Source organism: Myotis brandtii, unplaced genomic scaffold (assembly GCF_000412655.1).
Source record: "Myotis brandtii unplaced genomic scaffold, ASM41265v1 scaffold215, whole genome shotgun sequence".
Lineage (NCBI taxonomy): Eukaryota > Metazoa > Chordata > Mammalia > Chiroptera > Vespertilionidae > Myotis > Myotis brandtii.
Window position 1 is genome coordinate 1,259,719 of NW_005358043.1, and position 13,364 is coordinate 1,273,082.

Consider the following 13,364-nt stretch of genomic DNA (forward strand, 5'->3'; position numbering starts at 1 on the left):
GGGGGGGCAGTTAGGGGTGACCAGGCTGGCAGGGGGGCCAGTAGGGGCAATCAGGCAGGCAGGCAGGTGAGCAGTTAGGAGCCAGTGGTCCCAGATTGTGAGACGGATGTCTGACTGCCTCAGGATTGGGCCTAAACCAGCAGTCAGACATCCCCCAAGGAATCCCGGATTGGAGAGGGTGCAGGCTGGGCTGAGGGGACCCTCCCCCTGCCCCGTGCATGAATTTCATGCACTGGGCCTCTAATATTTCAATTAAATTTTATTTACAAAAATAGGCAGCAGGCCCCATTTAGCCAATGGGCAATAGTTTACCAACCTTTGATCTAGGGCAAGCATGTCAAACTTGCAGCCCAGACAATATAACGGTATGTAAGAAACATTTTAATAAAAATTTTGTCACTTAATTTTAACAATATCCTGTTATACATAATTATTAGTAATGATCTACAACGTTCTCTAATGACTAATTACAATAACTGTGTTGCATTCATTTTCCTTTAGCATCTTACACGCAGGCGCACCATTTCTCTCCACTAATACTAGCAGCGAATATTTTAGCAGCTGATTGCCACATCATTAATCTTAGACTGACTTGCTTGGTGTGCGCAACAGGAAATGTTTCACTTCCAGAGAACAAGAAAAATAGGTTTATTTGTGTTATCCTTATTAATTTGCGCAGTTATTCAGTGTCTGGTAAGTTAATGTTCAAGAAAAAAATGTTAATTTTTATTAAAATATTCTATTATTTTATGTTAATGATTACTCATTTATTTCAGTCCTTTGCATTCAGCATGTCTCTATCGAAATAAACCTATGTTTCTCTGAAAATTGAAGCTTTCTTTTTTTTGCGGCCCACATAAACTTAAACCTTGTTTATTTGGCCCGTAAACCTATGTTTCTATGAAAATTGAAGCTTTTGTTTTTTTTGCGGCCTACATAAACTTAAACCTTGTTTATTTGGCCCGTGTTGGCCTTTGAGTTTGACATGCTTGATCTAGGGACCAGCAAGGTCAGTACCACCTGGAAGTTTATTAGAAATGTAGCATCTCAGATCCCACCCCACATCTTCTGAATTGAGTTCATTCTAACAAGAGCCTTAGATGATTCCTTTGGACATTAAGGTTGGAGAAGCACTGGTCTCCCAGGGTGAGGCCACCACCACCCCTCCTCTGGGTTGCTATGATGGACTGACTGGTCTCCTTGAACTTCTACCTTTAGTTAACTTTGCCACTCTTTACCATTCTCCACAAAGCAGCCAAAGGGGTCTTCTTAAAATGCAAATTGGTTCACATCTCTTGCTTACCAAAAACCTTTCAGCAACCTCTGAACTAGGGTTATCAGACTTAACAAAAACAATGAAAAACAGGATACCAAGTTAAATTGGAATTTCAAATAAACAATGAAATACGTTTTAATATACATATGTCCCTTGTAATATTTAGAACATACTTACACTAAAAAGTTAGTTGTTCTTTATCTGAAATTCAAATTTGACTGGGTGTTCTGTATTTTACCTAGCAGCCCATGCCCAGTGCTTGAGGGTATAGTCTGAACTCCTTTTTACAGCTTGTAAAACCTGCATGATCTGGCCTTGTCTCCTTACCAGTATCATCAGACACCACCCTAACCTCCTCACAATGCTCTAACCACAGTGGCTAGGCTCCTTCCTGCCAAGATCTTGGACAAGTTGTGGCCTCCACCTGGAATCCATTCTCCTCCTATCCTGCAGGTCTCAGCCTAAAGTCTCCTGTGTAAGGGAGGCCTTCCCTGACTCTGTCTAAATGAGCACATGCTTTCCACACAAGACTCTTTCCTTGAGCTTAAAGAAATCCAAAGAAGGAATGATTTCTTGGGACTGTAATTATCTTAGTGAAAGGAGAAGGAGGGATTCCTTGGAACCAGAAGGTCTGGGAATAATAACACAGGAGAGGAAGAATAGCATTGAATGAGGGCAGGGAATAGGAGAGCAGAGGACAGGCATGGGCCAGTGTGAGTGAAGGAAATTAGTCAGAACTATAGAAATAATAATTTTAAAAAACTGAACGTGTAAATTGGATTTTGCCTGTAGAATACATTGAATTTCTCAATGAAGAGTTTGAATTGCTCAGAAAAGCAAAGAGGAGCCACAAAAGTTGTTGAGCAGAGGTGACATCATGAAGCTGTGTTTTGGGAAAATGAACCTGGCAGGAGGGTAGACTTGACAGAAGGAAGGGAGAGAGGCCAGCCAGGAGGTGGTGTTGGTGAAGCAAACCTGAGTGTGTAATTGAACTACTTGAGCAAGATAGGAGTGGAAGAGAAGGAGCAGCGACAGAGTTAAATGGTTAAATGAAGGCAGGAGGGTTAGAAAGGAGTTTTTCAAATTTGTTTATGAAAGAACTTTTAAAAACATGGGGAAACAGCTTACCTGTGTAATTTCCCATATTATGAGTTAGAAGCACTAAAAGCCCCATAACTGTCCCATGTAACTCTTAATCCCTCTAAAGACGTGAGAGTTAACATATTTAGAAAAGGGAGACTCTAGACAGCCCCCATTCACCTCTCTTCCTTCCTTCCTTCCTTCCTTCCTTCCTTCCTTCCTTCTTTCTTTCTTTCTTTTTTTTAAGCAAAGAGAGAGGGATTCACAAGGGAGGCTGGCTGAGTCATGATTCAAAATAGGTCATGGCTGTTGAATAAGGGAGCCCTCAATGATGGAGTTAAATGGCCTCTTCACTCACAATGTTAAAAGCATTTTACTCAGTGAATTTAAGCTGTCTGTGCTCCGTGTTCTCTGGCTGATTTTTTTCAAAGTTGATTTAATCCTGGCACTTCATAAAATGTGTGTAAAGCAAGATTTTATTTGTGTTCAAGAGAAATCTCTGAAAGAGTGGAATAAAACCAAATGCATGGAAACAAGCTCAAATCTGGCAACGAGAAAACACAGATGTACAGGTTAAGTGCAAGATTCAGGAGATGTGCCCCACCCCCCGCCCCTAAATAAGTTTCTAATCAAATGCCAGAATGAAACATTGAAACCTGCCAAAATGTCCTACTTGGCTGCCTTCACTCTTGAAATCATTTCTTTTTATTGTATCTGACTAGGCGGAGAACAATAATGGAAATGCCTACCAACTGATGTTTCTGGCAATTTTGTGAATTATCACATAAAATGAAATGCTGAACTACATTCCTTTCTCCCTGGGGTTTATCTTCACACTCCTATTCATGCTTGGCATCCCCTCTGCTTGGTGTGCCCACAGTCCCAAAACTGAGCTGCTGAAGATTAGACTGTGATATGCTAATCATTTTGCATTTTAAAAAGACTAAATAACCTATTTAAGAAAACCATTTAGGTTTGTATAATTCTTCCCTTCTTCTTTTCCTTTTCTTCAGTAAGCTCGATGTGATTAGCTTCGATTAGGATTATACAATAAGCAGGGAAAGAACACACTTCAGAGATCCCCCATAGAATTTTGCTGGTGGCCCTCAGGCTGCAGATTTTACTGGCTTTCTGGGAGGAAGTGAGCTAGGTGCGATGAGATGACTAAGACAGAAACTGGCGAACATCTCAGGTTCAGTGATCAGAGTTATCAGATTGCAAATGTTTAGGAGGCATAATGTGTTCTGATGAAATTTCCAAGACTGCTCACTAAAAAAAAAAAAAAAAAAAAAAAAAAAAGGAATTTAGAAGATTTCTTAGTGCCAAATTAAAAACAGTAAATATTAAGTATAACTTAATTAAGGAGGATTTGTACATCATTAAGGAAAAACTGGAGGGGGTATATCAAAAATATAGCGAACTAGAGAAAGTAAAAGAAATTAGGTCAGAATTGTTGATCTGTTCCACAGGCATTTCTTGAGCAGCTATTATATACCTGTCTCCGTGTTATATGTTGATCTATAAAGATGAGTTAGTCTTCATCCTTTATCTTGTAAAGTTAATCTTGGTACATGAAAATGTAAAGAGATTAGTTCTTTTAGATACTGGTGAAAATGCTTCCAAATTGGGATAGTTGCTTTCTTTCTCCTCTTGGGCTACTTTTTGTTTTGAAACCAGAGAACCTATGGATCTGGGCTGCCAGTCACTACTTGAGCCAATTAAGCAGAGACAGGGTTGAATCATATATGAACATTTATTCCCATAATGCCAGCAGTATGGGAGAGCAGCAGGTCACCCACGAAAATCTGCTCTGCACCCCACCCCCCATAAGCCAGCTGCTTATATGGGATACAGACAAAGATTACGTGGGGAAGTGGGCAAAAGGAATAAGAATGGGTATAATGGTTACAGATTATAGGCAATGTGGGCAATGTGGGCTGGGGGTTTGCAAAGGGCAGGGGGCATCGGGGACTCCATTGTTGCCTTTCCACAACAAGATTGGATGTTAATCTTTCTATGAAGATAGGCAGCTCCCAGATGAGGAGGATGGGCTGCATTTCCAGGTGAGCTCCCAGGTCCCGTGTATAATCCCCAGCCAGGTTTGAATGTGCTTCCTTTAATCAGAACAAAACAATCATGGTTAACAGAGCATGATTAATATTTCTTATTAGTATTTCTTATAACTAATAGCTAGTCCCCAATATTCTAATTCTACCCCTAACAGTTTCACATGAAAGAGTCAAGCTTCCAAAAGCAGGAAAGGCATTGCTTTGGTTAGAGGTGAACTTTTCACGTAACACATGGCCCACTGAAAAATCCAGACAGTGGCATATATTACTAATGAAGAATTTGAAAACATAGTACAATGTTCTGTAAATGAAAGTAAATATATATGTAATTAGAGGCCTGGTGCATGAAATTCATGCACTGGGGGAGGGGGTGTCCCTCAGCCCAGCCTGCACCCTCTCCAATCTGGGACCCCTTTCACAATCCCTTTCACAATCCGGGACTGCTGGCTCCCAACCGTTCGCCTGCCTGCCTGCCTGATTGCCCCTAACCACTTCTGCCTGCCAGCCTGATCACCCCCTAACCACTCCCCTGCCAGCCTGATCAACACCTGACTTCTCCCCTGCTGGCCTGGTCACCCCCAACGGCCCTTCCCTGCCAGCCTGGTTGCCCCTAACTGCCCTCCCCTGCTGGCCTGGTCCCCTCCAACTGTCCTCCCCTGCTGGCCTGATCGCCCACAACTGCCCTCCCCTGCCAGCCATCTTGTGGCAACCATCTTGTGACCACATGGGGCGGCCATCTTGTGACCATATGAGGCTGCCATCTTGTGATGACATGGGCGTGGCCATCTTGTGCGAGGGCATAACAGTCAATTTGCATATTACCTCTTTATATACAGGATACTGTTCTGTATAACTCATTAACTAACTCTAGATATCTGCACAGTTTCCTTTTAAAAGAAGCCAGTGTGTCCATACCAGCATTCCCTGCCCATCATTCATACACCCACTAAATGGTCGTACTTTCTAATACTGTACAGTACTGTACATAACAGGAAGGTCTTGGTATTGTTACAGATTTTACCAACCCATTCATTAATCCTCCAGAATCCTCTGAGAAATATAGTTAAACCATAACTAACCAATGTTTTCCTCACAGTAATTCTTCCAAGAAAGGAAAGCTTGCTTTAAAAAATAATGGAGGGTTATTTCAGGATACGACACTGGAAGATGATAGAAAAAACAATTATGAATTCCAAGAAAAAAGTAAACAGCTCTAAGAGGAAATATAATTATAGTACACTACTTGACTCTTTTGGGGGGAAAATGTAAGCAGCACAAGAAGATAGAGTCATAACAAAGTAACTGCATTAGGGGATGGGGAAAGGAAGTGAGTTAGTGTGAAAGAACTAAATTCTCATCTATTGTACAATACAGCAAATAGATGATATGAAAAATTATTAAATTGAGAAACAGAAGTTCAGAAAAAGAGAGATATTTTAAAATAAAAGAGAATTACAAATCCAGTGCGTGATCTTAGATTGACAAACCAACTACAAAGGCTATTTTAAAGGCAACTGGGGAAATTTAAATATGTACTAACTTTTATATGATAATAGAAATTGTCATTTTTCTTAGATGTGATAATATTTAGTTATGCATAATAAAGAATATCATGATAACTTTAATATATTTTAAATACATAAACATTTTAAAATACTTTAAAAAGGCACACATCAACATTTTTAAAAACAGATTTTTCTATTTGATTTTGAACATCACCTTGATTTTAAAATGTGTTTAAGTAATTTTGACAATATATCTCTGGATTAGTACACAGCCACCACTATATCCTATAGTTGAAGCTAATTTTTTCTAAGATGACTCTTGCTTTGCAAGATTCTGAAATTTCACAAAACAGATTTAATTACTTTCAGTGCACTTTACTTAATTAGGCAAGAATTCAGACAAACAGATTTTAGAAAGGTTTTTCATTATCAGATAAAAACTAAAAGAGACTGTGAACTAGGAAATTAAATTAACCAAATATTCTCCAAGTATTCCAATTGGTTAATAGGCATGGTTGGTAAGTCTTGTTCAAACTAAAAATTCACATCCTAACTAACTGTTATGGGTTGATGGTTAAGAGCAGAGCAAATGTGTGGCAAATACCAAGGGGATTCCTATGTCAGTAAGATTCTCAGGGTAGAGAGGACACTGGGAATGTGACCTACTTTAAAAATCAACAAAATAATCTTATATTTTAGTGATAAAATTATGATTTTTAACATGTGTTTAATGAATAAAATACCATACCTGAGAGAAAAACACTTCTAGAAAGAATTTCACCTAAAAATGCATTTGACACACAAAGTAATATGGTGCAAATTTAACAGAGTTTTTAGTTGGTTGGTTAATATTTGTATCACTTAAATCCCTTTTGCAGTTCTATAAGGAAGATATCTAAGGTGTAAGGCTTGATCCAATTTTTAAACTATTATATGAATAATTGGGATAAATGAAAGATCATTTAAAGAAAGAAACCAATACACTAAGGGAATATCCACACCACTTAGTTAATTGGAATGGCATAATAATACAGTCGTATTTTAATTTGGTGGGACAGTGTTGACATGTAACTACTAATCCACTTAATTGGTTGATTTTAACTCATCAATAAGTATAATTAATTATTATCCCTTCATTCAACAAATAATTATTTAGCATCTATATACAGGTATGTGTGCTGGAGACTGAGAATACAGTAACAAACAAGATAAATATGATTCCCACCCTCATGGATTTGGAAAGACAGGTCAAAAAAGAAATTTAAATGAAATATAACCAGTGTTCTCAGGGGAGAAGTCAATGAATGACTTGAAAGCACATAGCAAGGAACCTAATCATGTCACTGAAAAGATAAACCAGGCACCTGACAGCCCTCTCTGTAACCAACCCCTTTCCTCAGGGTTGAAAATTCGAGAGTAAGTGCAGAATCCCAGTGATGTTGGCGGCTATGCAGGAAAAGGGCTGTCCCAGCTGAACACATGATTCCTCTGCAGAGCACTGTCTCCATTAGCAATGCAGTTTATGCTGGCTTTGTTTTCCTGGAAAATGCATAGTAAGCTTTGTATCCCAAAGAATGCTGGGCGGGGCACTTGCCAGACTTATGAAGGTGGAATGATGATGGGTAGCTCTTGAGACAGGTGACAGGGTCGAAGATAAGCCTGCTCCTAACCTGAATATAGATATTAATAAGTATTGCAGCACCAAGTAATTCCAGAGAGACTATTAAAATGAATCTGGAACACCTCGATTATCTCCAAGCATTTGGGTTAGATGACTGGGGGAGGACCAAATAAGTAAATTGGAAAATTCCAACCGTAAGCAAAATGTGTGCTGATCTTGTGAGCCAGATTTTCATTAGATTTGAGAATAACTGGTGTGTTGTTGTTTGTTTGTTTTTTCAGAATGTCCTCATTGTTGAGGTAAGCTGACTTTATACCCATATTTGGAAGTTGAAAGGATCAATGGTGAGTTTTAAAATGTAGAGCTTGTTATCAAGTTGCCCAAGGATTTATTGAGTTCCCCTGTGTGCATGGCTCTCCAAATTTATTGAGTAGGAGCCAACTAGAATCAGGGACTTGAAATAACGCATTTAAAAGGTTTATATATTTAATTCCACACATGTCTAAATTGGTCATTATACCCATTTGTGAATCAGACATTTTTACAGAAGAGAAAACTAACCCACAAAGCCAAATTTACTTCATACTTAAGCCAAGGTTAGGACCCTCTTCACCCTTACCTCAGTGTTCTTGCTAATGACTTTGAGTAATTCTACCTTTGCATCGAATCATAAATACAATCAATTTTAAAATGGCAGTCCAAAGGAAAGCTATGAATTAATTTAATTGGTTCTGTTTTAAAAAGAAGGAAGAGAGGGAGGAAGAAAAGAAAGAGTGGAGGGGAGAGAGAGAGAAAGAAAAAGATAAAGGGAAGGAATAAACGAAAAGAAAAAAGGAAAAAAAAAAGATAAAGGGAAGGAATAAACGAAAAGAAAAAAGAGAGAAAACACAGGCCCTGGGGCAGCAGTGGGCTGCAAACGTTCCTGTTTCCTTCAAGAGCACACCTGTCTTATCAGCTGGCAGAAATTCAGTGGGGGGAGGGGCTGTCTTCAAGCTTTTGTTACACAATTGCCTGTGTGTGCCATATGTATCTGCAGTTCTGGCTCAGACATAACCCATAAAGTAGACCCTCTAGCCAAATGAATTGCCCAACTCTGGCTAAATTCAGACCTCTTGTTTTGATAATCAGTTCCTGACAGCTGATTTCTGTCCCGAGGACAATAAATTGCTGCTGCCCATTCTACTCTAATTGAGCAGCAGCTCATCAGCGGAGATGAGCCTCAGCTCACTGCAGGCTCACACCCTCAGAATTCAAGGGCCGTCACCAGCTGCCGTCCAGACACATCTCACTTCCTAGCCGTGGAGCCCCCTATTGAGTGGGGAGGGCAAGGGGGAGGTGTTTATCCATTCAGTGTATTCAGATGTACATCCCCGGTCCATGAAAATTCATGCGTCCTGTATTGTGTCACATAACCTCAGGGCCAAATCGCAGTCCTTGAAAGTGTGTGAGCGAGTCCAAATGTACTCAGGGAGAGCCCCACATGCTCTCCAAAGGCTGAATTTAGCCTTTCAACCCAGCTCAGAGTTTGAGGAAATACTCACCAATGTATTTCCACAACCGAGCTTCCAGAAAGAAGCACCAGTCCAAAAAATAGAACCAATTCTGCCTCCTACTTTGACTCCAATTTGATCGCAATTCTAATAGGGATGCATTATTAATAAGGAATATAATTATCTGCCTGAATGAAAAATCTACTATGCTGCCCAAGTGCATTCAGTTGAATTTCTTCTCTTTGCAAAGGATGTTGTTGAAATGGGGACCATGAAACCGCTGCTCGGCAGCATAGGAAAAACACAAGCCCAACATGATTCAGGTGGCCAGGTGAGGAGGACGCACATCATTGTTTCTGTCTTTCCAAACGAGCCCAAGAGGGATGCTGGTACAGGATGCTGTTTTCAGAGAGTGCAGTCTGTTCCAAACCAGTGACCTTCTGCCCTGGGGTGCTACAGTTTGGCCACACTGTACACACAGCCCATTGAACTGCGGGCCTGAGAGAGAGGAAAGGGAAGAGCACATGCTTTGCTGTGGCTGAGCCCCTCTTGACTGTGCCTCGAGCTGTTTCCAGGAGCAGCTGGCTGGGCCCCAGGGCCCGGGCCCCCTCCCTTCCTTTATTGAGAGTCACTGAGCTGGTGCCGCAGTAGCAGAAGCATGAGTTGGAGGGCTGGGATGATGCCCCATGTGCTCAAGGGGAAAAAATACATATTTTAAATACTACATGTTTTAATGATATTTCATTTTATTTGCAATTCACAGAGATTTTATTTGGATCACTGAAGCTTTTTTTTTTTTTAATGATAGTTTGTTGGTGAAGAGGACACCTAGAAGTCATGGCTTTAGACCTGACTGTAGGTGTTTTTGTTTTCTGTTTGTTAATGGGTTGCTTCGTGGTGGTAGTTTGTGTATAAGAAATTCCCATTTGTCGGTATTCTGTCTGAAGTGGAAGCTGCATAGGTTTGAAAGACCCACAAATTCCCAGCCTTGCTAGCGAAACTAGAACTCTTTACAACAAGGGGCTTACATTTCCTGCCTTGCTCCGCTCACAGGAACTCAGTTGTGTGCATGGATATTTTGATATCTAGGTTTTCCATAGAACCTTATCTCCAAGAGCTCAGAGAATCAGTTTCAGGTGGAGGAGGGAGACTCGGGCTGTCTGGACTGACACAGATGCACAGGATTCCCGCCGTGGCCGCCATCCCCACATGGGACTGGAGAGGCACGGGTAACGGTTCAGAGGCATTCTCATACCAGGCAATGCACAGTGCTGACATGCAGCGAGCCTGAATTTTAGCACACGAAGGGGAAATCCAAGTCATCTCCCCACCACTCCAAACAAAAGTTCAGTAGCACAAAGAATTAAGTGAACAGCATAGGGAATAGTCAATAACATTGTAACTAGAGCTATTGTGCTGACCATTTTGCAATGAATAAAAACATCAACCCATGCCTGGCTGCAGTGGCTCAGTGGTTGAGTGTCTACCTATGAACCAGGAGGTCACAGTTCAATTCCCAGGCAAGGGCACATGCCCAGGTTGTGGGCTTGATCCCCATTGTGGGGTGTGCAGGAGGCAGCCAATCAATGATTCTCTCTCATCATTGATGTTTCTATCTCTCTCTCCCTCTCCCTTCCTCTCTGAAATCAATAAAAAAAAATACATTTTTAAAAAACATTAAACCACTATGTTGTACACTTCAAACTAAGATCATATTGTATGTCATCTGTAATTCAATAAAAAAAACTTCACAGAAACAAAACAATAACAGAGAATTAGCAGAGCAAATATCTATAGATACTATCTTCACACTTGCCTTCAGACGTGTGTTCTGGAGGACTTTTCTCATCTAGGGCAGGAGGATAAACAAGCAGCTTGATTATTTATTATTCTAACACTGGAGGTGATTTTTTTTTTCACTTGCATAGGCAGACTTCAGCTTGATTTTTATAACTTACATTTGCTCTCCAGCCTCTGGGATAATTTGGCCACAGTTCTCATTAGCAAGCTGAACAAACATTGCAGCAAGAGAAGCATGCTATGGATGGGTAATGTGCCAGTGCTATTTAGCCAGTGACTCTTTATTCGAAAACACAAGTTTCATTCCTGCGTGGGATGTATTAAATCTAGACAATGTCAGTTCTGGGCAGATAGACCCAATAGTGTGTTCCTGTCCAGTTATTGGTTTGGGGAATATAATCTGGATGTAGTTAAAGTTGGACAGGGTTAGTAAACAGAAATCTTCCAAGGAAATAATGTAAGACACTGTTCAGAAAAAGTTTTAACTGAAAGACATTCACTTCAGACATTCCGTTAATTACAAATTTCTGTGTCACTTATAGCAACAACATTAATAAAGTAATAACAGCAAACACTAGTAAGTGGCTATGATGTTCCCGACTCTGTTCTAAGAGCTATATACACAGATTAACACATTTAATCCTCTAAGGTAGATGCTAAAGTTATGCCCACCTTACAGACGAGGAAATTGAACATAACAAGGTTAAATAGCTGGCCAAGGTCACATAATTGTAACTGTAGAGTCAGTATTGAACCCAGGCAGTCTGGTTTTAATCACTGCTCTTACGCTTGCAATATACCTGTAACATCTGCAATTGCAAACAGAAGAGTAGGACTTGCACCCATTTACCCAGCTAGAGATAGGTCACTCTGGCTCCCATCCTATTCAACCAAGTCTCCCTCTTATTCCATGACACTCTGAAGGTTTGGCTTTCTCAGCTGGCTTTTCCCAGTCTGAATTGCTATGCCTGTTCTAGGGTTTGCATTGCTCACTGTAAAAATCACTATTATTGCTACAATCAGGGTTTCCTAATGTTCTTTTAGCTAGCTCAGAATCCCTGTTTCTTCTTTCTTTCTGGATTTCTGAATCTTTGTACTTTTTGTTCCTTTCTCCTAATTGACTCTTTCCTCTATGTCCAATGACATCTTTTCTTCTGCTCGTCCGTCTCCTCTGATTATTTTTCTCAAGAACCTACAGTTTGGACGGTCAAGTAGTGACACATAATGTACTAGTAGTCCCCCAGAAAATAAGTTCCTTTCCTCTAGCATGTTCTGTGAGCAGGAACCAGTTGGTTTCTCCATGTGGAAGTATCTTTGGTCACAGGAATCAAAGCGGTGGTGGGCAGTACCATGGAGGTAACTTCCTCAGGGCTCTAAGTCCATTGGCTGCATCAAGGTATAGTTTCATAAAAGCAGGCAAGTGTATCGCTCACCTGCAATACTGTGACAAACAAACACGGACTCCAAAACATTGGAAGGAGCTTGAAAAATCATTGGACCATAAGCACATTTATTCTGTCTCAAGGCCTCCAATATAGGAGAGGTATGGTCTTTTCCTTAAAGATCCTTTTCAATAAAAATCATCTTCCTGTCAATAAATTCTTCTTTTGCTTAACCTGAGTACCTTCTACTGCATTTAAATCCATTTACTCTCCTTCTGCCCTTAATAGAGATGAAGAGCTAATTCTTGTCATCTGCATTGTGAACTCCAAGCATTCTCTTCCTCAAGCTGAACAATTCCACTTCCTTCATATTGTCTCCCAGGTTTTGCTTCCCAGCTCTGTATCCTGCCGGGGACACTGAGTAGTGTGAGGATCACCTCTTAGTTGCAACAGCCTGCACACCTACTCCCGTACTGCAGTATCGTAATACCTCCTGTGTGAACTGCACTTTGTGCTTTTCAGAGTGTTTGCATTGGCATTATGCCACTGGATACTGCTTTGGAACAACATGCCTACATTACTAACTCATGCATACTTCTTAGTATCTGCTGGGCTGCCTGAGCCCTTTCTCAGCTCCGGATACCAGGAGTACAGCCATTCTTTATTGTATGTTGGCTTGTTTGTCTTGTCTTCCTGAGTTCTCGCTAGGGTCCAGGTCCCTGCTGGGCTCGTCCTATGCATTGCTTATCACGTTTTTCACTTGCTTCTGCCTAAATGAAAAGTCCTCACCATTGAAGTGTCAACACTAACATATGGTGGCTTTATGCTTGTTATCTACATTTTGATTTTTTTTTTCTTCTCTCTCTCTGCTCAGATACTGGATTTGAGATTCCAAACTTATTTGTGGTGGGTTATGCCTTAGATTACAATGAATACCTCAGAGATCTGAATGTACGTGTTGCATGCATATCCCTACCCCCATTTCACAAGGACTTCACAGTTTTATCAATTTAACTAATTATTGCCCTAGCCAGTTTGGCTCAGTGGATAGAGCATCGGCCTGCAGACTGAAGGGTCCCAGGTTCGATTCCGGTCAAGGGCATGTACCTTGGTTGCAGGCACATCCCCAGTAGGGGGTGTG

General features: G+C 40.7%; 1 protein-coding gene across 1 annotated transcript in view; it reads left to right on the forward strand.

Annotated features, from left to right (window-relative positions):
- PRTFDC1 (phosphoribosyl transferase domain containing 1) overlaps window positions 1-13,364 on the forward strand; it is a 100,003-nt gene that overhangs the window by 83,192 nt on the left and 3,447 nt on the right. The window contains 5 exon segments of the mRNA XM_005865889.2: window positions 7,833-7,850; window positions 9,292-9,336; window positions 9,338-9,372; window positions 9,850-9,896; window positions 13,098-13,174. Coding sequence (XP_005865951.1) covers window positions 7,833-7,850; window positions 9,292-9,336; window positions 9,338-9,372; window positions 9,850-9,896; window positions 13,098-13,174 — 222 coding nt within the window.